We start from the raw sequence: 23,326 nt of genomic DNA, 5'->3' as shown, positions 1-23,326 counted from the left end.
GTTGAACAGGTGCTGGTGAAAAGGAGGCGGACCCGGCGGAAGAGTCTGCCAGGGGGGCAGTGCGCTGAAGGGGGAGCGGCCCCCTCGATCCCCAGTCCGCCAGCCGGCCTTCCCCTCTCCTCTCCCTCTGCCCCTCCCCCTCAGGAAGCGTTCCCGGCCGAGGTCTTTGAAGTGTAGTTGAAGCCCCCAGGGCTGCCTTCTTCCCTCCGCCACCCAGCCTCCCGCTGGGGAGGGGGTTGACCTTTGGTCCCAGTAAGCACCGCCCCCCCTTTAGAAAGTGTATGGTGGGGGTGTCAGATCATGTCCCGCTAGTCTCTGGGAAGAAGCTTTCGGGCTCTGCCTCCCTCAATTTTAACTCCAGACCCAATCTGGGGGATGGTGCGGTGTGTGTGTGCGCCTAGAGGTCAAGTGTGACTAGCTCGCAAGCACTTCAGTACTTGTGGTCTGTAACTCGGGTGTTCGCCAAGCGTGCCCGTGGGTCTCTGAAAGGATCAGGTGGTGTTGATGGGTGAAGCTGTGGGTGTGTCGGGTGCCCCTATGGGATCTGAGTCCCTGTGCGTGCGTGTGTCTATGACCTGGACGGGAAGCTTCCAGAGGGCAGGAATATCTATTCCAGCGGCTTGCACATACTAAGCATCCAATAAATATTTGCGGAATGAGTAAATGTCTGCAAGTGAGAGCGTGTCTATCCTCCAGAGTAGCCTCCGAGGACAGATCCCATCCAAAGAGCTGCCAGCCAAAGAGGCATCCCCAAATTTCCCTGAGGTTGAAGACCCGGGAGGAGAGGGCTGCGGAATCCGAGACCCGGAGCGCGAGACCGAGGACAGGCAGAGGGAGGGCTCAGGAGTGACGACCGAGATCCATAAAACGAAAAAGAAAGACGGAAAAGCTGCACGGAGCGAAGGAGTGAAAAGCTCCCTACCAAGCCAGGCTTTGTTCCCTGAACCTAAGACTTTACCCAGCGGCGGGCGGGCCGGGAGCGAGCTAGCGGAGGCGCGCGGCCATGGCTGCCGCGGCCGGGCAGGGGGGCCGGGGGGGCGGCGCGTGAGCGGGCGGCGCGGGGCGGGCGGGCGCCCGCGATGTGCCACTCGGCGCCTCCCCCGCCGGGCCCGGGCTGCGCGGCGGCCGGGCGGCCCTAGTAGCGGGCGAGCGGCGCGGAGGGGGAGCCCGGCGCGCGAGTCTCATTGTTGTGGGGGGGGGAGGCCCGTCGGGGCATGAGGGCGAGAGCACGGCGGGGGGGGCGGCCAGACAGAGCGAGCGAGGAGGAGGAGGACGCCGAGGAGGAGGAAGGAGGAGGCAAAGAAAAGAAGCGGCGGCGGCGGCGGCGGAGGAGGGGGCGAGGAGGCGCGCGGCCCCCCGCTCCCTCCCTCCCCCCCTAACCTCCGACCCCCACCGGCCGGCCCCCCGCCCCAGCCCCGGAGGGAGCTCATGGGAGTATGAAGGAGATGGTAGGAGGCTGCTGCGTATGTTCGGACGAGAGGGGCTGGGCCGAGAACCCGCTGGTCTACTGCGATGGGCACGCGTGCAGCGTGGCAGTCCACCAAGGTACGGGGGTGGCCCGAGGGGGGGCAGCGGGACCCCGGGGGAGGCGCGCGCGGGGCGCCCCGGGCCGCGCCCTCCGGAGCCCTCCGGGGCTCGCGCGCCCCTCCCCCACCCACCTGAAGGGAAGGGAGGCGTGGGGCTCCCCCTGCCCGGTCCTGGAGGACCGGGTCAGGCATTGTTTTCTTGCCTATTGTTCCAGTTCCGCGCCCCCCACCCCAAGTTAAGGGAGTTTGGGGACAGTCCAGGGAGCTAGGAGTGAACTCCCCGTGCTCCGCGCCGCCGGGTGTCGGGGCTGCTGCGGGAATGTTTACCTGCGAGGTGTCCCCTCCCGCCCGGTTATTTTGGTCCCGGTTCCCGGAGGAAGAGGTCAAGGGGGGGTCATCCCCCCTCGCTTCCGGATACTGGGAGGAGCGGAATTGGGAAGGGAGGAGAAGGGTCCCTGGGGAGTAGGGACTCCTAAAATCTTCCTGAGAAGAGCTGAGAAGGAGAGTGGTTGTGCAGAGGGACGGAATGGAGGAGAGGGAGGTTTGGAGTTTCCCCCAGCAGCACATGGTTCGGGAGTTAACTCCTTGAGGAATCTTGCCGAGGGCGCAGGCTGGCATCTCCCGCCTGTCTGGCACAACCAGCTTGCCCCCCCCTCCCCCGCCCGCTTCCTGGGACAACCTTAATGCTGTGGCTGCCGGTTCTTCCCGCCACTCTTCTCTCGGTTACCTGCACTGCACTTGCCCTCGGCCTTGACTTTGTACCTGTGATAATTGGAGGCAGAAGTTGAGATCCCTGGACCCCCAACTTCCCTGCCTTATCCCTTACTGGCCCTTTAAGAAGTGCATACTACCCCCCCCCCACAACAAAACGTGTTTGACTATCATGACTGTTGTTTCTTGTTCCCGATGCCTGGGACTGGTTGGGGGCAGGAGCTGGGAAACAGGTCCAGAAAGGGCGTGTGGGGAGGATCTAGGATCTTCTACAAGTTTAAGGTCAAGGACTCAGACTTCCCGCCCTTGTTTGGAGTGCTTGGGTGTGTAAGTAAAGGCTGGTCTTTTGCTGTTGGGCATTGCTTGTGGTCTTTTGTTTAGGGATTGAGACCCCAGACCCAGGAACAGCCCCCCTCCTGCTGGAATTGGCTCCAGTCCTTTAGAGTCATTCTGTTCCCCCAGTTACTCTGGGGGAAAAGCCCGTGGCTTTGCTCAGTGACTCTCCTCCCCCACTCTTAGCTTGCTATGGCATCGTCCAGGTGCCAACCGGACCCTGGTTCTGTCGGAAATGTGAATCTCAGGAGCGAGCTGCCAGGGTGGTGAGTTCCAGACTCCTCCTCCTGGCCCCTTCCCCTTCCCACACACCTGAGCATCTCCTCCTGGTTGAGCTAGGGGACTCAGAAGCTGAGGCTGGGGTGGGACCACGCAAGACTTCCTGTTTCCTGCACACCTATCACCAGCCGCATTTCTGGCTCCCTCAGCTCATCCCTCACTCTGCTCCACCTCAGGCCTGGGGACTTGGTTTTTTTTTGCTTTAACTTCTTACCATGGGAAGTTTCCAAGGCTCCAGAAATAGAGGGACTACAATAATGAAACTCAGGTCCTCATCATCACTTAGTCTTAAACAATTATCAACTCACAGCCAATCCTCTTTCCCCTACACTCTCAGTCACCACCTTTCCCCAGATCTTATCATTTCCATTTTGGGGCCCTTTGTGTTCAGGGAGGGCCCAGCTCATCAGATCCCCCAACCCCTGTGCCCTTGCATTGGCAGAGGTGTGAGCTGTGCCCACACAAAGACGGGGCATTGAAGAGGACTGACAATGGAGGTGAGAGGGACCCTGAGCTCTTGAACCCTTGGTAAGGTCAACAAGGCTCCCTGAGCAGGTCTGGGAAAGCAGGAGTGGCTTGAAGGGTGGGGGAATGGAGGCTGGGTTCCTTTCACTGGCTGGTGCTTGAATCTGATGGGAAGGCTGTGGAGGAGGGGACAGTCTGTAACCTCAGGTTAGGAGGGGTGGGGACTCTGGCTTCCCATCCCACTGAAGCTGGACCCCACACTGCCCCAGGCTGGGCCCATGTGGTGTGTGCCCTGTACATCCCGGAGGTGCAGTTTGCCAACGTGCTCACCATGGAGCCCATCGTACTGCAGTATGTGCCTCATGATCGCTTCAACAAGGTCAGCTGCCCCTGCCATGCCCTAGTCTCCTCCCTGGCTGACCACCTTTGTGTCCCTCCGGTGCTTGCTTATTCCAGTGTAGCTAGATTCTGTCAAAACAATGCTTACAGGGCCATTGGGAAGTGGCTAGGTACCTACCCAGTTTTGTGGACACAGAGACACATACGCTCTGGAGCTCAAAGCAGTAGGTCCTTTTACAGCGACACAACCAGGTGTAGTCTCTCTCTCTCTTTTTTATTTTTATTATTTTTTCTGTTTTGGTGGAACTGGGCTTCTAACTCTGAGCTTTGTGCTTGCCAAGCAGGCACTCTGCTGCTTGAGCCACACCTCCAATCCATTTTTCTGTGTTATTTTAGAGATGGGGTCTCATGAGCTATTTGCCTGAGCTAGCCTCAAAACTTGATCCTCTTGATCTCAGCCTCCCAAGTAGCTAGGATTACAGGCCTGAGACACCAGTGCTAGGCTTAGGTGTCATCTTTAGCTAGTGGTTGATTCATCCCCAGCTAGTGGTTGATTCATCCCCCATAGATGGCCACATTTTATTTATTTAGTTAGTTTTGTGGTACTGGGGGTTTGAACTCAGGGCCTGTACCTTGAGCCACTAGCCCTTTTTTGTGTTGGATTTTTTTGAGATAGGATCTGGAGAACTATTTGCGCAGGCTGGCTTTTTTTTTTTTTTTTTTTTTTTTTGGGTGGTACTGGGGCTTGAACTCAGTACCTTGAGCCACTCCACAAACCCTATTTTTGTGAAGGGTTTTTCAAGATAGGATCTTGCAGACTTTTTGCTCCATCTGGTTTTGAACCTCAGTCCTCCTAATCTCTGCCTCCTAAGTAGCTAGGATTACAGGTGAGCCGCCGTTGCCTGGCTGTCCACATTTTATTGAGTGCCTACTGTTTGACATACCTGGTACAAGTACCAGATACATAGTGTTCTGCATTGGTCAAGACAGATGTACTGACTGCCCAATGAAACTCATGTTCTGTGTGGCAGACTAAAAATCAATGCAGGCAAATAAAGTGGGTGCAATTTGTGATAAGTACGATGAAGGAAATATAAGGCACTGACATAAAGAATACTTGCTGGGGCTCGCTTTAGACAAGGTGGTCAAGGAAGGAGACACTGAGGCTGAGACCTGGGGCATGAGAAAGATGTGGCTTTGGGGATGCTGAGTTCCAGGTTCCGGGCAGAATGTGGAGCACAGGCAGAGGCCCACAAGGGGAATAGGCTTACCAGGGAGTCAGTGGCTTTTCAACCTTCACCAAGAACTGTGCTGTCTAATGTAGTAACTGCTGGTCACAGGTGGATATGGAAATTAATTAAAATTAAGTATGATTTAGAATTCGCTTCCTCAGTCACACTAGCCACATTTCAAGTGCTTAGTGGCCCATGGAACCACTGGCTACTGACTTGAATGTGCAGGTTATAGAACTTCTCCATCCCTGTAGGATGATTAGCACTGATCTGGGATGGAGGGGAGAGGACAGAAGTGAGGGGAGGTCAAAGGACCCCTCAACTAGCATGACAGGGGCTCCTTGGAGGAGGGGACAAGTGCACTGTGTCCTGCAGACCTGTTACATCTGTGAGGAGCAGGGCCGGGAGAGCAAGGCAGCATCAGGAGCCTGCATGACCTGTAACCGCCATGGATGTCGACAAGCTTTCCATGTTACCTGGTGAGATTGATGTCCCTGACCCCTTCTCTGAAGTTTGTCATTGGGGTTGGGGGAGCGGCTGAGTGGGCTCATCCTAGCTACTATCTCTTCGGGAATGGTAACAGTGGTCTTCGGGCAGGTCTGGGATGGGAGGAGGTTGCAGCTGCTCTGCTCTGTGGTCACCCACCCCCTTTTCACCTGACCTCTCTTGGGTTAGTGCCCAAATGGCAGGCCTGCTCTGCGAGGAAGAAGTGCTGGAGGTAGACAATGTCAAGTACTGTGGCTACTGCAAATACCATTTCAGCAAGATGGTGAGTCCCATCTGCCAGTGCATGAGTGGGTTAGTCACTGAGGGTTTAGAGGGCAGGGCTCTGGACCAGGCCTGTGCCTGTGTGGGAGGCAGTAGATCCCCTGCCCTGTCGTTGAGGAGCTCTCCCTCTGATGGGGAACAAATTGCAGCTTGGGGAGTGTGAATCAGAGCTGAACCTAGCAGTCCATCCCAGAAGACAGCTCAGACTCCGCCTGTCAGGGAGGCTGCAAGGACAAGGGAGCCTTTTTAAAGGCTTCACTGAGGGGAGCTGGAAATACAAACAGCCAACAATTATGTGAGAGGTGACATCTGCTCTGTCCCAGCCTTGAACCACTCTACCAGCCCTTTTTTGTAATGGGTTTTTTCAAGATAGGGTCTCACGAAGCCCAGGCTGGTTTCAAACCTGCTGATCTCTGCCTCCTGAGTAGCTAGAATTACAGGTGTGAGTCACCAGTGCCCAGCCTCTCTACTAAGTTCTTGACACATATTATCTCGTGTGGTCTTCCTACCAACCTTAAGAGCTAGGTGTGTTGCATTTTCCCCACTGCATAGATGCATAAACTAAGGCTCCCCAAGGCCATTAACTTATCTCACAATTGGTGGATGGGATTTAGAACAGGCAGTTTAATTTGAAAGCTCTTTGAGAACCTGTTTAGCCAGCACAAAAGAAGCCCCAGCAGGGCATAGACAGAGTCCAGAGATGAGATGGAGCACTGTGAGTGGCAGAACAAGGCATTTCGTGGAGCCAGGCAGGAGTAGGTGAGGTAAGGAGATGGAGCTGAGTCTACTTCTGCCCTAGGCTGGAAGGGTACTGTCCCATGTCTGTGGGGAGACTTGCATGTTCCAGAAGCTGTGATGTGTCTGCAAAGCTAGGCTGTGGCTTGGACTCCCCCAACCAACCCCCACCCCAGGCCACAAGCTTGGAAAGCTGTATAACATGGTGAGATTTGTGTTAAAGGAAGATTACCCTGGCAGCCACAATGAGGCTGGATTGGAAGGGCTGAGGCTGGCAGGAGGGAGACAGCTGTGAGAAGGGGGGATAGAGGAATGAGTCTGGATGCTGGAGCCATTCTAGGTAGACTTTCCTAAATGGTGAGGTGGCCGAGAAGCAGGGTCCAGGCACTAGACACTAGGCGGATACAGCTTGGATCCCTGGGGGTGCAGCTGGCTTCAGTAGAGAGAGCCTATGTCTTGACTCATCCCAGATGGTCTCAATTTGTGCCTGTTACTCTGGTATAATGATTAATATAGGTCTCCCTTTCATTTTCAGAAGTGTCCTGGCTTGGGTAACAAATTATATAGTCACCTTGGTTTCAGGATTTTATGATGATTTAGGACAAGGAAGGGATCTTGATTGGGTTTTCGGGAGGTGCCAAGAGGAGTTGTTCAGGTTTCATGAATGTCAGACCCCTGGACAGGGTGGTAGGGGTTGCCCCTATAAGGCTGGGGTGGACCCCCAGGTTGTGGCCAGGATATGGGCAGGATGGCATGGCCAAGGTGTGAAGGAACCATGGAAAAGAGGGGCTGGAACTTAATAGCATAGGATCTATACCCAATACCGGGGCGATGAGGCAGGCAAGGCCTGAAATTAGCCCTCAGTTTTGACTGTTGGGGAATAGTTGGTGACCTCAGAGGGAGCAGCTGCAAGCCTAGGACAGGTGAAGCCATCAGTCCAGGCGAAGGGGGAAGCAACTCCTCCTTGTGATGGCTGGAAAAAAAGTGGGAGCAGTATGGGATGTGGAGTGCAGGGGATCGAGGCCTCCCACAAGGGCCCCCAGCACACTGTCTTTCCAAAAGAATGATGTAGAAATGGGCTCAGTCTGCTTGAGATGGGCCAAGGGATAATGAAAAGAGTAGGTAGCGGTGCACAAGAGATCCAAGCCCCAGGCTTGGATCTACTTACACTTGCACTACACCTTACTGATGGCCAAGTCATGTCCCGCCTTTCTGGGCCTCCGTTGTGGAATCTGCACATTGGATAAGCTGGTTGGGAAAGTAGAGCATGATGGAGAACATGAGTTCCTCCTAGTGATAGGGCAGATGGGATTGGCCCCAGGGTCATACGACCTTCAGGGACCTTTTCCTAAAGCTAGTAAAAAGGTTTGTCAGTTCCTCTCAATTCTCTCTCTTAGAAGACATCCAGGCACAGCAGTGGGGGAGGAGGAGGAGGAGGAGGAGGATCTGGAGCAGGAGGAGGAGGCAGCGGAGGTGGTGGTGGCAGCAGCAGCAGCAGCAGTGGTGGCAGTGGTGGCGGCACAGGGGGAGGCAGCAGTAGCTTCGTCGCTGGCAGGAGAAGCCGGTCAACCTCACCATCCGCTCAGCAGGAAAAGCACCCTACCCATCATGAGAGGGGCCAGAAGAAGGTGAAGACTCCCCCTCCACCCTCCCACTCACACGCCTCTTTCCAAAAGCCACCATGAGGTGCCCCAAGAGCTGGGGCACCTGCTCTCTTCCTCCTTCTGAGGCCACTGAGGGACAGGAAGGGCTGAGGAGTACAGCATGAGCTCTTTGTGTCTGTGTGGTTCCTCTCTCTTCCCTATAACATGTCAATATCTCCAACCCCAGACATGTGGCCAACACCTTTTGCACACAGTGCCAATCTAGCTGTGTGCCAGCCACTTCCTAATACACATGCCTGGGTCCCTTTGTGCCACTTACCACAGTGTGCCCGTCTCTCTGCATGGCATCTTGTCCTGGGTGGATACCCTTGTAGGTGTGTGCGCTTGTATGTGGTGCTCTGTGTCACTGGTGGGATAATGGGACAGGCTATTTTTAGCAGGTAGAGAGGATGAGGGGGGAGGGGCTTTTGGCTCTCAGAGGATCTTGCCTGAGCCACTCCTGTCTAGCCAGAGTCCCCCATCCCTCTGTAGGGGGGGTGACTCGCACTAAACCTCATCTCTGAGAGGGGGTCAGCTCTCCATACCCACATGCTAGGTTTATTCTCCCCCAAACAGTTTTCCAGTATCACTATCTAGTCACCTAGTCACCTAGTCACCTTTTTCTCTCCAGAGTCGAAAGGACAAAGAACGCCTTAAACAGAAGCACAAGAAGCGGCCTGAGTCTCCCCCCAGCATTCTTACCCAGCCTGTGGTCCCCACTGCTGACAAGGTACTGTTGTCCACATTCAGGAGGGATTATGTGCTGGTTCAGGAATGGCAGTGGGAGGAGGGTGAGACTGGGACTCACATGGTGACCCTCCCACAGTTTTAGGTTAGTGTCACCCCCCCCCCACCCATACCTAGCCTAGAAGGAGCCTGTGCTCCTCAGTCCAACAGAGCAGTGAGCAACCATGAGTACAGGGTAGCAGTACCACCCTACCCTGCTGGCTGCCAGATGTTTACATCTGCTCTGTCCAGACTAAGGGTCTTGGCACTGGGCTTTTGTCTACAGAGAGTGAGGCTGCAGTACTCAGCCCTGTTTTCCAAGTTCCTGGAGCTCACCCCTCCAGAGATAGGCAGAGGACCCCTCTGCCATCAGGAGGATACCCAAAGCCTGTTGCCTAACTCAGCTCCCACTCCATGGAGTGCAGGTTGGAGGGACTGAAAGTGCTGGCTGTGGTACAAGGGGGTCAGTCCCCTGGGCAATACCCCGAAATCCCTAGGCATCTCCTGCTTTCCAGTCGGGTGTTCAGTCTCAGGCCTGTCTCCAGAAATGGGCAACAGGCAGACCCTACTCTAGGCCAGGGAGTCACTAATCCAAGCCAGAACAGGCCTCCCTCTCCCTGCCTATCCCTCCAACCTGCCCTCCCCATGGAAGGAGAGCCCTGGGGGCCTGGAGAAACTGCTTCCTCCTATTGGTTCTATTGCCAGTCACCTTCACCACCTCAGATGGTTGGCAGAGCTCTGGGCATCTTAGCAGGAGGCTCAGGTATCAGGTTTCCAGGGTGAAGTTGCTGCAGCAACTGCTCCGGTAACCCTCTCCCCTCCCTGTTTCCCAGGGCTCACCTGGAAAAGCTAGTAGTTCATACCCTTGGCCTTGGCCTTATGGGGGAGGGGAGAAAGGGCTGCAGGCAGATGGAAAGACCTGGGAGTCCCCCAGTAACTAACTAACTGTCCCTGGGACATGCTCAAGGAGCCTCTCATCCCCCTCCACTGCCCAAGCATCTCAGCCACCCTCCCTCCCCCAAGTCCCTTTCTTCCCTTGCTCTCAGAACCACATCTGGCTCCTTTCAGAACTCCAGCTGCTGAAAAGAACAAAGGATAAGACAGAGACCAGGGCTCCACCCAGGGAGGGGCAGTGCAGGGTGGCTCTCATTCCCCCATCCATCCTCCCTCTGCATGCATTTGTTTACTCCGCACAATTTGCTGAATACCTGGTCTCCACCAAGAGGAAAAGCGTCTTCCCTGGCAGTAATACAAGGCACAAATGTAGACAGACCAGGCTCTCTTTTAGAACAGGAGATGGAAGGGGTATACAAGGAGGGCTTCATTTAATCTTCAAAATCCAAGGCAGTAGGTATTTTATTATTCCCATTTAATAAATGAAGCTGAGGCACAGTGAAGTTAAGTAATTTGTCTAAAAGCACACAGCTAGTAAGTGAGTCGGGTTTTGAATCCACACAGTCTGCCTTGAAGGCCTGTGCTCTTAACCAGCACACAGCTGCTACTGTCAGACTCACTATCGTTTATTGACTCCCACCATGTCTCTGGCATTCTTGTAATTCTCAAGAATCCATAATTAGCCCCATAAGGACACTGAAAGTGAATGAAGTGGTGAGACCACAATACTAAAGGCCAGAGCCTTTTATTGGGCTCATGCCTGGCCCTGTCCTGCCTGATGCTAGGGCCCATGCTCCTCCAACCACAGCTCTGCTGCCGATGTCACTGCATCAGTGACATATCTGATGTCTCAGATATGAGACAGAATATTTTAGGGCAGTATGGCAATTGCTGACGTGTAGATGTACACAGTGCTCGGGAAATAAGAAGGCAGAATGGCTTTTTCCACCCTGTATCTGGGGAGGCTTCATGGAAGGTAGGACTTTTTGGGTTTTGAGGGAACAGTAGTTCTCAGGAGGAGCAGGGATAGATTGTCCTTGAGAGGGCAGCCAGAGTGCTCAGGTTATGGAGGAAGAGCATGGAATGGTTTGAAGGGGAAGAGGCCAGGTAGCCATGGGCCAAGACAGCTCTGTCTTTTTGTGGGTCCCTTTCCTTTGTGGGCCTAGCCTTCTCAGGCATGAAGCCTTCATAAGTCAGGTGAGTCAGTCCATGCAGGGTCCCCTGTGGACTGTTCTCTTCCCTTAGCCCTCTGTCTTCCTGCCTGAGGTAGGGATAGACATGTTCTTGGGTACAGAGCATACATCTCTTGCTCTCTCACCCTCAGAATTTCACAGTTGTGTCCCCACCTTCCTGAGCTAGGAGCTCCCAGCCTGGCATGAAGCTTATTCTTGGCTCTCCCAGTGAAGACCAGGTCCTGTGCTCTCTCATATCAGAGTAAGCCAGGCCTGGCAGCTGGCTTTGATCCTCCTCTGTCTCCCCCTCCATCCTCAGGTCTCCTCTTCAGCTTCCTCTTCCTCCCACCATGAGGCCAGCACTCAGGAGACCTCTGAGAGCAGCAGGGACTCAAAGGGGAAAAAGTCTTCCAGCCATAGCCTGAGTCATAAGGGGAAGAAACTGAGCAGTGGGAAAGGTGTGAGCAGTTTTACCTCCACCTCCTCCTCCTCCTCCTCCTCTTCCTCTTCTTCCTCCTCTGGGGGGCCCTTCCAGCCTGCAGGTGAGTGTGGGCATCCTGGAGGAGGCTGGGAGCGGGGACAGCCACTCGCCCTGCACTTTCCTAGTGAGAACGTTTGTTCATTGGTTTGCATCTACTTACTTTTACAAATTGGTGCAGGGTAAAGATGGGGGATCCCACGCAGTGGCTTGTCTCTCAGCCAGCCCTCCACCCTCTGCTCTTGAACTGGACCTCTCCTCCCCGGACCCACTCCTGCAACCCCATAACAATATTCATTCAACCCCACACTTGTGCTGCAAGGGCCATTTTAAAACACCAACATTAGCATTATATCCTCTAATCTACAGTCACCCAGTGAGCTCACTGGGGTAGGAGTGCCTCTCCTCCCATTTTACCAGTGGGAAAGCTGGAGGTGGGGACTCCTATCCCAGGACACAGAGGGGCAGGACTGGGCCAGGAAACCAGGCTTCTCCATTCCCCAGCCAGACATCTCTCCCTGCAGTGTATATGGGAGTTGGGAGGGAAGGAGGAGGCCTGGGGTCCAGCCATAATTCCCTTTTCTTTCTATGCATAGGCTCATCCCTGCAGAGCTCCCCTGACTTCTCTGCATTCCCCAAACTGGAGCAGCCAGAAGACGACAAGTACTCCAAGCCCACAGCCCCTACCCCTTCAGCCCCTCCCTCGCCCACAGCCCCTGAGCCCCCCAAGGCTGACCTGTTTGACCAGAAAGTGGTCTTCTCTGGCTTTGGGCCCATCATGCGCTTTTCCACTACCACCTCCAGCTCGGGCCGGCCTCGGGCCCCGTCCCCCGGGGATTATAAATCTCCCCATGTCTTGGGGCCTGGGGCCTCAACTGGCACCCACAAGCGAATGCCTACCCTGAGCACCACCTCTGCACCTGTTGAGGAGACCCCAGAGACAGCCCTGAAGGAGAAGAAGCACAAAGCCAGCAAGAGAAGCCGACATGGGCCAGGCCGTCCCAAGGGCAGCCGGAATAAGGAGGGCCCTGGGGGCCCAGCTGTCCCTTCCTTGCCTGGTGCCCAGCTGGCTGGTTTTACTGCCACTGCTGCCTCACCCTTCTCTGGAGGTTCCCTAGTCAGCTCTGGCCTGGGGGGTCTGGCTTCCCGCACCTTTGGGCCTTCTGGGAGCTTGCCCAGCCTGAGCCTGGAGTCCCCCCTGCTGGGGGCAGGTTAGTGACCCCTTGGGGTGGAGAGCATCTCAGGGCCCAGCCAGTCTCATGAGGGGACAGAGGTATAAACATGCTGTTGGAAGGAAATGCAGTGAATAGAAACTGCTCCACAGTATAGATATAAAGAATGGAGCTAATAGTTACCTCTAGGACATTCCCCTATGTGTGTTCTGTATGATTGTGGGAGAGGTTGGGGTAGATTGCCAGCAGGATTTACCCAGTTCTGGGAGGGAAATTAGAAAAGCTTGAGTTACCCAGGCTGGGCAGGCACACCAAGGAGATGTCAGAGAGGGTTAAAGTGGTGTGTGTGCCAGACCCAGGGAGCAGGCTTTCTGGAAAGGAGCTGTCTCAGCTACCTGACTGAAGAGCAGTGAGTAGTGACTGCAGGTCTCCTTTGTGTCCTTGTGCCTGTAGGCATCTACACCAGTAATAAGGACCCCATCTCCCATGGTGGTGGGATGCTGCGGGCTGTCTGCAGCACGCCTCTCTCCTCCAGCCTGCTGGGGCCCCCAGGGACCTCAGCCCTGCCCCGCCTCAGCCGCTCCCCATTCACCAGCACCCTCCCCTCCTCCTCTGCTTCCATCTCCACCACTCAGGTAAGGCCTTGTCCCTTCCCTGAGCAAGGGCAGGGGACAGACTGCAGAGCCCTCCTTGGGAAGTCAGAGATTTGGCTTGATTGCCAATGGAACATCCCCCTCTCCCTGGTCCTTTCTCCTCCACCACCCCAGTACAGTTGTGCCCTAGATCCAAGAATAACTACCAGACTGGATTCTACCTCCTTCCCTCAGGTGTTTTCTCTGGCTGGCTCTACCTTCAGCCTCCCTTCTACCCACATCTTTGGAACCCCCTTGGGCGCCGTTAACCCCCTCCTTACCCAAGCTGAGAGCAGCCACACAGGTATGTGAGTCTCTGGCCCTGTTCCTTTTCTTTCCAAAGGCCTGAAGGATGTGAGCCCAGAAAGGATGAGAGGGCTCACTGGCCATGCTCACCCAGCCTAAAACAAACAAGAACTTTACATAGAACGAGTGGGGGCTGGGATGATACTTTAACACTAAAACCCAGTGCAGGAGCAGGACAGGGTAGAATTACTGCCCCATCTCACAGAAGAAAAAGGCCAAGAAAGGACTTGGTCAGGGCAGTTGTGGGAGCAAATGGCAGAACCAGAGCTCAAATTCCCACTCCTGACTCCAAGCCCAATGCCTTTAGCGCTTCTCCATCATTCTCCCCCGTGCTGTTGGGATCAGCAGTTATGGAGGTGCCACCAGTCGGCCTTCTGCTCTCTGAGTATTTAGGAGTTAAAGGGGAGGACCCCAAGCTCCCCGCCCTCTCCCTGAAGACTTGACCCAGCCCCAAAAGCTGATTGGTGCAGAGAAACCACCTGTCAGCCTGGGGTGGAGCTTAGCGCTGGACCTTAAGTCCAGGTAAATCGTTAAAGGAACCAAACACGATTCCAGTTTTAAGAGGAACAAAGTAGGGTGATTATGTTTTCAGTAACCCAAAGGGAGATTCTGTGGCCCAATAAAAAGTATTGCCTTCTGGCTTGGGAGTTTTTGAATATAAAAAGTCATGCAAACCATTCATAAATGCCACAATGTACCCCCACCCAGTGCAATTAAAAAAAATCATACTAAGTTAATTATGATAATAATATAATTACTAAGGGCTTGCTGCATGCCAGCTACACCCTCCAGCTAAACACTTCACATTTGTTAGCTTATTTTAATCTTAGTAGGAGGTAAATTACCAGCCCAGGGTCACACAGCAAGTTAGTATCAGGTTCAGATTCAATACAGGTTGATCTCAAATTTATCTAATTCTGAAGCTCCTAGGAAGGAGAGTGGGCGGTGGATCTTAAAGTAAGCAGACAGCAGGAGCCTTAGGTCTTAAGTCTAGATTGGCGATCTTGTGGAGGGGGTTCTGCGCTGAGGTCCCAGATCTCGCACCACCACCCTGGTGGGGACTCTGAAGTGACAGTCCTCCTACCTCGCTGATCCCTACCCTCTCTTCTTCCAAGAGCCAGACCTTGAGGACTGCAGCTTCCGGTGTCGGGGGACCTCCCCCCAGGAGAGTCTGTCTTCCATGTGAGGGAGGGGACTTGGCTGAGGGAGGGGTTGGGAGAGGGCCTGGATGGACACTGTAGGGAGGAGGGTAGAGGAGGGGCAGGGGAGAGCATGGGGACCCCTGAGTGCGGAGGGTTGAATCTTTGTGAGGTGAGCCTGAGCCTGGTCTCCCTTCTGACCCCAGGTCCCCCATCAGCAGCCTCCCTGCACTCTTCGACCAGACAGCTTCTGCACCCTCCGGTGGCATCCAGTTAGATCCAGCAGCCCCAGGAACCACTAATATGGAGCAGCTGCTGGAGAAGCAGGGCGATGGGGAGGCTGGTGTCAACAGTGAGGAGGGGTGGCATGGGGCTGGGAGACCTGCCCTTGCCCTCTGCCTCTCGCCTTTCTTCCCCAGGGCCTCAGACTTTTTTAGAGTCCCACTCTCTGCCTGTCCCATCCTTGACTACGGCCTCTTCGCCCGGCCTTCAGTCCTACCCCCTTGTACTTTCCCTTTGGCCCTTGATGCCTCTGACCCAACTTGCTCTGTTTGTATTTCCATTCTGGTGAATAGCATTAGGCCCCCGCCCCCACCCCCACCCCCGTTCCTCACACCTGTGGCCCTCAGAGCTGCCTCCCCAAGCTCATCTGCGTTGCACTAGGCTGTGGCAGTCTCTTTCCCTCTCCAGGCCCCGCCCCATCCTGCTGTCCCTGTCCTAGTCCCAACTCCCCCAGCACAGATGTCTCTTATCCTGTCTGCAGTTGTGGAGATGCTGAAGGCTCTGCATGCACTGCAGAAGGAAAACCAGCGGCTGCAGGAACAGATACTAAGCCTGACAGCCAAGAAGGAGCGGCTGCAGATTCTTAATGTGCAGCTCTCCGTGCCCTTTCCCGCCCTACCTGCTGCCCTTCCTGCCACCAACGGCCCTGTCCCTGGGCCCTATGGCCTGCCTCCCCAAGGTGAAGGGATCTTGCCCAGGATGGGGGGCCCTGCCTGACTGTTCAAACTACTTCACTCTAGCCCCCAATTCCCTCCCTCAGCGGGCAGCAGTGACTCCTTGAGCACCAGCAAGAGCCCTCCGGGCAAGAACAGCCTTGGCCTGGACAACTCTCTGTCCACGTCCTCAGAGGTAGGCACTATGAGGAGGGGGCAGGGAGGAGGTCTGGGAAACTCAAGGTCCTTCTGCTAATATTGGAGGCTGGGCAGTGAAGTGATTGGCTGAGCAATTGATCAATGCATTCATTCATTTCTTTAACAAGTATTTGTGAGGTGCCTGCTTAGTGTCTGGCATTGGCTAAGTAGTTAGTGAGCAAAATGACACAGTCCTCCTGAAGATAGGCTACATCCAGGGAAATGGCAAGTAATTATAAACTAGGAAAAGTGCTAAAATGAACTAAATTGAGGGCTATGAGAGAGAAGAGGGGAGGGATTCTTCTTGGATGTAAAGTGGTTAGGGAAGGCCTCTTTGAGAAGTATTTGTGAAGGGCTTATTATATGCCTCACACAAAATAATCCCTGTGTAATTGCTGGTGGTTGGAATAGCAGTTGCTATTGTTATTTTGTGGTTATTGTTGGAATCAAACAAACTGGTTTCTTGTTCTCTGCCATTTATTAACTGTGACTTGGGTAGTCATAATCATAAAAATAACATTAATTGCAAGCTTGCACTGAAACTTTTAAAGCATTGCTTTATTTAGTCTTCACAGTAACCTTGTGGAATGGGTATTACTATTACCACCAGTTTATGAGTGAGTAAACAGAGACAGAGAGGTTGAACCCAAGGCTACCCAGGCCATTGAGTTGTGGACATAGGATTTGAACCTGAGCATCTCACTCCAGCTGTAGTGCTCTTCCCTAAATTGTTATTTTACCTGAGTCAATGGCTTTACTCGTAAAATGGAAACAAAGTAGCACAGGTCAAGGACAAACCCCTAGATCTGGTTCCTGGGAAGTCACCATTGCTTGTTATAAAGCAAGGATGACAAGGGGTGCTGGGCCCTAAGATGTGGTCAGTAATTGTGTTTTAGGAAAATTGAATTCTTAGCCTTCATCTTTGGGCCTTGTTGCTTCCCCGCAGGGTGCCTGGGGGTGTGAGGGGGAGAGCTGTGCTCCTTGAGAATGCTGTTGGGTGCTGGGCTGGGGGCCAGAAAGGTCAAGCTGGTCCTCTGCCCTCTGACCCCTCCCTTCCCCCTCTCTCCCCAGGACCCACACTCAGGCTGCCCAAGCCGCAGCAGCTCATCACTGTCCTTCCACAGCACGCCCCCACCGCTGCCCCTGCTCCAGCAGAGCCCTGCTACTCTGCCCTTGGCCCTGCCTGGGGCCCCTGCCCCCCTCCCGCCCCAGCCACAGAATGGGTTGGGCCGGGCACCTGGGGCAGCCGGGCTGGGGGCCATGCCCATGGCTGAAGGGCTGTTGGGGGGGCTGACAGGCAGTGGGGGCCTGCCCCTCAATGGGCTACTGGGGGGATTGAATGGGGCTGCTGCCCCCAACCCTGCGGGCTTGAGCCAGGCTGGTGGGGCCCCCACACTGCAGCTGCCAGGTTGCCTGAACAGGTGAGGGAGAACTCAGCCCTGGGGAAGGGAATGGGGAGGCTGACTCTGGGAGGGACCCCCAAAACACCCCAAAAGGAAAAATGTCCAGCCCTGTAGGATATATAGTACTGTTGGCTGCCAGGGACTCCCTGGACTGTGAGTCCTGAGTGTGTCTGGATGGGAATAGTCTAGTGACAAGAGTCTGTCTTACCATCCTGGACTCCAGGTCTTCATTCTGGGCAGTTCTTCCCTCTCATCTGTGTCCCTCCCACCTCACCCTCTGCACTCAGTCAATGTTGCACATCCTTGCCTCTCCTTTGGGTCTTGCTTTGGGTCTAAGGGAGTCTGGGAGCTGGAGTGGGCTTCCCTGCGCCTCCCCCATAGCCTATGTGTCATCCCCTTGCTTAGCCTGACAGAGCAGCAGAGACACCTCCTCCAGCAGCAAGAGCAGCAGCTCCAGCAGCTCCAGCAGCTCCTTGCCTCCCCACAGCTGACCCCGGTAAGGTCCCTCCTTTCCCTGCTACCTGAGTCCATCTCTGCCTGGAAGGACCACCTCAGAGGATCTCAGCCAGCCAGGGAGGGCAGTGGGGAGGAGGCTCCAGGCTAGGCAAAGATTGATCTTGTGGGACTGGTGGGGTACAAGGAGATAAGACTGCTCTCAGGGTCCCCTGGGCATTGGGGCAGGGATGCTGTAGTGGATTGACCCCAGATTGCATCATAGTGAAAGGGTCTGAAGTGTGACAGGTCTAGTAACTGAGCATTTCAGTTCCAACATGAGAGAAACTCCAGGGAGAGGTGCCTGAGCAGGCGACGACCCCCAACCAGACCTGATTCTTTTTGGTCTGTGTCTTATGTTTGGCTTCCCTAAGATTTCCTTTGGAGGAAAGGGATTTTTGCCTTTTAAAAATAAGTGATTTGGGCTAGGAGCCTAGCATACACAAGGCTCTGGGTCCCATTTCCAGCATGATTTAAAAAAAAAAAAAGAAGGAGTCAAGAAAATAAGAAAAATAAATATTTTCATATAAAGAAATACTAGAGCCAGGCACTGGTGGCTCATGCCTATAATCTTAGCTTCTTGGAGGATCACTATTGGAGGCCATCCTGAGCAAATAGTTTGAGAAACTCCATCTCTAAAATAACCAGAGCAAAATGGACTGGAGGGTGTGGCTCAACTGGTAGAGTGCCAGCTTTGCAAATGCAAGGCCCTGAGTTCAAACCCCAGTACTGCCATAAATAAATAAAGAAACAATAGAAAGACAAGAAACCAACTCAACTGAATAGCTGTTGGGGCCAGTGGGAACTGGAATAGGAAGAAAATTTCTTAAGGTAAACTTTGACATAATATTTTGACTTTTGGAACATTCAGAATGCTTTGCCTATTCAAAACAAAAATAAATAACTCAAAAAAGAAAATGGGGAGAGTTGAAAACTTTTGATGTAGTTTAATGTTTTTTAATTGGAGGCGATACAATCCTGGAGGCATTCATGACGGTAGTAACACCTAAGGACCTAGTTTAGTGTGTATTGGGGAGGGGAGGCAAAGATGTTAAATATCTTGCACTTGACCAGCAGTGTCAAGTTGACAGATGCTGAAGATAAGCAACCATTTTCTTGTCCAGATGGGGAGACTGAGGTCCAAGTTAGAGACAGAGCCTTGGCTATTTCTCCTGACTCCTTCCTTATGGTTCCAGTGTGATGGGGTGGGGCCCAGGCCTAACAAGGCAGGCAGGCATCTGGGAGAGACAGCAGGGACTCGGCCAATGGACAGTCTGGCCTCGTTGCAGGAGCATCAGACTGTTGTCTACCAGATGATCCAACAGATCCAGCAGAAGCGGGAGCTGCAGCGGCTGCAGATGGCGGGGGGCTCCCAGCTGCCCATGGCCAGTCTGCTGGCAGGAAGCTCTACCCCACTATTGTCCGCGGGCACCCCTGGCCTTCTGCCCACAGCGTCAGCCCCACCCCTGCTGCCCGCCGGAGCCCTGGTGGCCCCCTCACTGGGCAACAATACAAGTCTCATGGCTGCAGCAGCTGCGGCTGCAGCAGTAGCAGCAGCAGGCGGACCTCCAGTCCTCACTGCCCAGACCAACCCCTTCCTTAACCTGTCAGGGGCGGACGGCAGTGGCAGTGGCCCCAAAGGAGGGGTGAGTAAGAGGTCGGGGCCTACCTGTTTCACTTCTAAGTGATGAACAAAGTCAGAAGGACCATATCAGATACATGAGCAGGGGAAGCAGCAATGCCTAAGTCAGCCAGGTTCCCTGCTCCAGACCCCAGGGCCTCTGTTTGAACATGGGTGCCTGCCTTTCTACAGAGCCAGAAAAACACTCTGAGCAGGGGCTAATAGTAATTCTAATTCTAATTCTTCCTCTGGGAAGACCAATTAGAAAAGGCCATTTCCTTTCTGAGCAGACCAGTTAGACAAAGATGACCTCTGGTCATGCCAGTGAGAGAGAGAAATACCCTGGACACAGTCTGGTGCAGGAAGCTGGCCTTGGCTGGCATGTGCTTGCAATTTCCCCACTCCCCCAACATTGACCCTGGTGAACATCTGCTAGAGCCCTGCTAGAGCCCTGCCGGAGGCTTCTATCGCTGCCTCTTCTGCACCTTTAGTGGCTTTCTTGTCCCAGGAAGATGTTCTTAATGGGCATTAGGTCCAGACACCTCCAAAATTCCCAGCCTCCCTTCCTTTCTTTTCAGACTGCTGACAAAGGAGCCTCAGCCAACCAGGAAAAAGGCTAACTCTACCAGTGCTCCTCCTGACCCCTACGTGGAGGGCTTAGACCCTGGCCTGAGATGTCCTACCCTGGAGCAGGCACCTGGGCCCAGACACTGGAGGGCCTGGCCCAGAGCATATGCTGAGACCCAGAGAGTACAGGGAACTCCTGGTGCCAAGGATGGAGACCTGGAGACCAGGAGGGGGAGTCCTTCCACCTGCCCCTTCCTTCTCCGCACTGTCTGGTTAAGAGGCCCAGAGGAAGGACAGGTTCTAAGCCTACCTAAGAGCAAATGTTTAGAGCCCCTTAAAAGAGCAAAGTGGGCTATAGCATGAGTTGGGAGGGCTGGTTGGACCCACCACATAAAATGGATCAGCACTTGAATAGTAAGAAGTGGAGGGGTGGGCGTTAGGTCTGTCCCTGGGTGGAAATCCTGTATGGAAGAAGGGCTGGCCCCACTTGACCTTCAGTTTGTTCCCAAGCTGGGCAGATGGCAGAAGGGATCCCTTCGACTGTTTCTCCCCATCCTCCCTTTCCCCCGCCAAGGGCCCTAAGCTGAGCTTGTAAAAGCCTACAGATTTGAGGCGGAGGAAGGACAGGATAGCATTAGACTCAGCCCAGGCCTCTGGCATCTCTTAGGGCCCCAGTGATTGGGGTGTGAGGAGGCCCTTGCATCCTGCCCCTTGTTTGCACTATTGGCTTGAGGAGTGCCGAGGGTTGGGAGATGGAGCTGCCTGACTCCACAGAGTGTGAGTGCGTGTGTGTGTGTGTGTGTGTGTGTGTGTGTGTCTGCCTGCCTGTCTGTCTGTCTGTCTGTCTCTTCCCCTGGACCTGGGGCAGCCTAGGGCAGGGATAGGAGTGATGGTCAGTGCCAGAGTGGGGAGCTCCCAGCTCTTGTTTGTATCCTCCCCACCTCACCAACTCTGGTTCCTTTCTAGGGCATGAATGGTTAACAAAATCTGGAACAGTACTCCAGTATTGGAGAGTAACTGGGGGGCTTTGAATCAGGGTAATATCCTGCCTTCCCTCCCCCAGGCCCCACTTGGTCTCAGGGGCCCCCCAGGGCCCTCTGACCCCACTGGTAGTTGGTTCTTCTTTACTGGCATGAGGGATTCGGAGTGGGGACAAGGGCCACTTTTAGCAAGTCTCCCTTTTATAGCCAGCCTGCCTCACAAATTCTCCAACCCCGGCCAATGAGGGGAGCCACAAAAGCTGATTAACAACCGTCCCCTCACCCACCAGCTTCTTCCTGAGGTGTAGTGGGTGGTTCTCACCATAGCAGAATCCCATCTGCCCAGGACCTTTGGCAAGAAGTCCAAGTGGGACATGGGAGAGAGGCAATGGAGGCCCGTGTCCCTTTCAAATGCACTGGGTGGAGTTGAGGGCTGGCTTCTAGCTTTCCCTAATGCCCATGTCTGTCAGTCTCTTTGCATGTGTGCATTTTTGTGTGTGTTTCTGTTTGGATTTTTGTTGTCATTGGGGTTTTTTTTTTTTTTTTTTAAATAAAGAAAAGAAGATGTATATATTTTTGGCAATGACAGAATTGTAGTGCAGATATATTTTTGCCTGTGCTGCTCAACTCTTTTTTTTTTCTGATATGGAAAATAATATTATTCCTGTTGATAAGACTTTGTAAGATGTTAGGGAGCTAATAATGGTCGGGGTGGGCGGGAACCTTCAGAGGCAATTTCTTAGGCACTTGCAAAGGCTGGGGGGGCAGTTTGATGACCTCAGAAAGACTTTTTATTACTACTAAATATCAGTGAGGAAGACATGATAGATGTATTCATTTAACCCATTAAACTGTAACTCCCTGCCCCCAAGCCGCTGAAAAAATAACCTTCAGAAATTCTTAGAAGACTTGCTCATTGACACCCACGCCCTTGCCCAAGGCTGAGCCAGCTCAGAGCTGAAGTTGCCTCTGTTCTGATGGAAGGGAAGGACATCCATGCCAAGGCTGCTACTGTGGGAAGTGAACCGAAAAGATTCAGTGCACTGGAAACAAGATACTCCCCCAGCATGCTGTGTTCTCTACCATCCCTATCACCTTGACCTCTGGGGAGTCTGGCCTCTCTAACTTCCAAGTCCTTTGCATTCCCCAGGCTGGGATACCCTGGGAGGTAGTCAGGTTAGGTTTGAGAAAAGCATATGTTAGTGCTGCTGTTGACACTGGCAGCATTCAGAGAGGTACTGACTCTTCTGGTGAACCTTAATCATAGGAAAACTGAAGATCCTCTGGAGGGAGCAGGATACCAAGGCAGAAGGATGGCTATAATGACCTCAATCACAGCTTCAGTCCATTCTTTGAGAATGAACTTGAGTGGGGAGTGGGAAGGATGCAGATTTGTGGAGCTGTCAGTCTAGGGGAGGGGAAGGATGTGGTTTGCAGAGCGGAAGTGGGGCTTGAAAACGCATGAGTGGAGCTTGGTGTGTCACCACCCTGTGTGAGGGGACATGAGTGGGTGTGCATTGCTGAACTCATGTGGTCAAGAGTCATAGCTAGTGGGTGAGTGTCATAGCTGGAGGGGACCTGTTTTTAGGGGTTGGAGCCAGCTCCTGGCTTCACAGATGACAGCTCCAAGCCTAGGAGGGGCAGACAGTGCAGAGCTGGGACCAGCTTTAGCAACTGGCCTCCTGGTTCAAAGCCCCTTTGCCCTACTACGTGACCTGTGTGTGACTGGCTGTCCACCCCTGTGTGAGTGAATGTATGGCATGAATGCAGGGCTATGCCCAGGGTGGGAGGGTGTCTGTGTAGCACTGTCTTAGCTCAGAGCTGACTGGATCCTCTCCATAGATTATGACACTTTAAGGGTTGCCTTTTTAAAACAATTTTTTACCCCACTTGTGGGATTTCCCCTCAGGCTCCTGAGTTTACTGCTGCCTCTAGGTACCCTGTCCTTCAGGCTGATGAGAACCCCTTCCATTTCCTCTGCTGAGACCTAGGGAAGTGCCCACCCCAGACTTGGTAAGAAGGGCCAGTTCCAAAAAGGGGTAACCTTCACAATTCCCTTTCCCATACTGGAGATGCTGACAGATTTAAGAGAGACCAGTGTGAGGGGTAGATAGCTTGCTCTCAGTTCTCCTTTATCCCAGCTTATTTTCCCAGGAAGAGGTACCTGGTGGGAGGGATGGTAGTAACTCCCAACGGGAATCCGGAGGAAGGTGGGCTAGTGGCCCTGGCTCGCTCCAGCTAGATCAACTGGGATTGAAAACATGTCTAGCGCCTCATGAGGCCGCTTTGTTTTGATCTACTGATGAGTGGGGTACCGCAAGATATCCTCATTCTTCTTAGTTCACTTTCTCCAACCCAACTTGGAATTTGGGTGGTGGGACTAGAAACCCAAGCCCTGCCATCCCAACCTGTTTCCATGTAGCAGACCCTCCCTAGGGAGCAGGGAAGGGGAAGCCACAGATTGCAATCCCAGGGGCTCCTTTTTCATTTTTTCTAAAACCTTTATATCCTCAGCCCAAAAGGCAATGCCCCACCCCCTGCCACCTCCAAGCCTGGAATTGTGCATAACCCGGATCTTGT

General features: G+C 53.8%; 1 protein-coding gene across 2 annotated transcripts; it reads left to right on the top strand.

Annotated features, from left to right (window-relative positions):
- Positions 1 to 1,354: 1,354 nt before the first annotated feature.
- Mllt6 (MLLT6, PHD finger containing) lies at positions 1,355 to 22,450 on the top strand. Of its 2 annotated transcripts, none has more exons than XM_020182881.2 (20): positions 1,355 to 1,545; positions 2,757 to 2,836; positions 3,292 to 3,346; positions 3,584 to 3,693; positions 5,261 to 5,364; positions 5,561 to 5,654; positions 7,786 to 8,016; positions 8,663 to 8,761; positions 11,143 to 11,281; positions 11,898 to 12,512; positions 12,927 to 13,108; positions 13,301 to 13,409; positions 14,527 to 14,593; positions 14,757 to 14,902; positions 15,314 to 15,511; positions 15,593 to 15,681; positions 16,755 to 17,104; positions 17,492 to 17,582; positions 18,868 to 19,224; positions 19,778 to 22,450. In XM_020182881.2, the coding sequence occupies exons 1-20, from the start codon at positions 1,437 to 1,439 to the stop codon at positions 19,817 to 19,819; spliced, it is 3,267 nt and encodes a 1,088-aa protein (XP_020038470.1). In that variant the 5' UTR covers positions 1,355 to 1,436; the 3' UTR covers positions 19,820 to 22,450. The 2 variants fall into 2 exon arrangements, with proteins under 2 accessions (XP_020038470.1, XP_020038460.1); XM_020182871.2 differs by having other exon boundaries at positions 11,143 to 11,365.
- Positions 22,451 to 23,326: the final 876 nt, after the last annotated feature.

This window comes from Castor canadensis, chromosome 11 (assembly GCF_047511655.1).
Source record: "Castor canadensis chromosome 11, mCasCan1.hap1v2, whole genome shotgun sequence".
In the NCBI taxonomy this organism is placed as follows: domain Eukaryota; kingdom Metazoa; phylum Chordata; class Mammalia; order Rodentia; family Castoridae; genus Castor; species Castor canadensis.
Note: the sequence above shows the minus strand (reverse complement) of the source record. Positions and strands in the feature narration are given on the sequence as shown.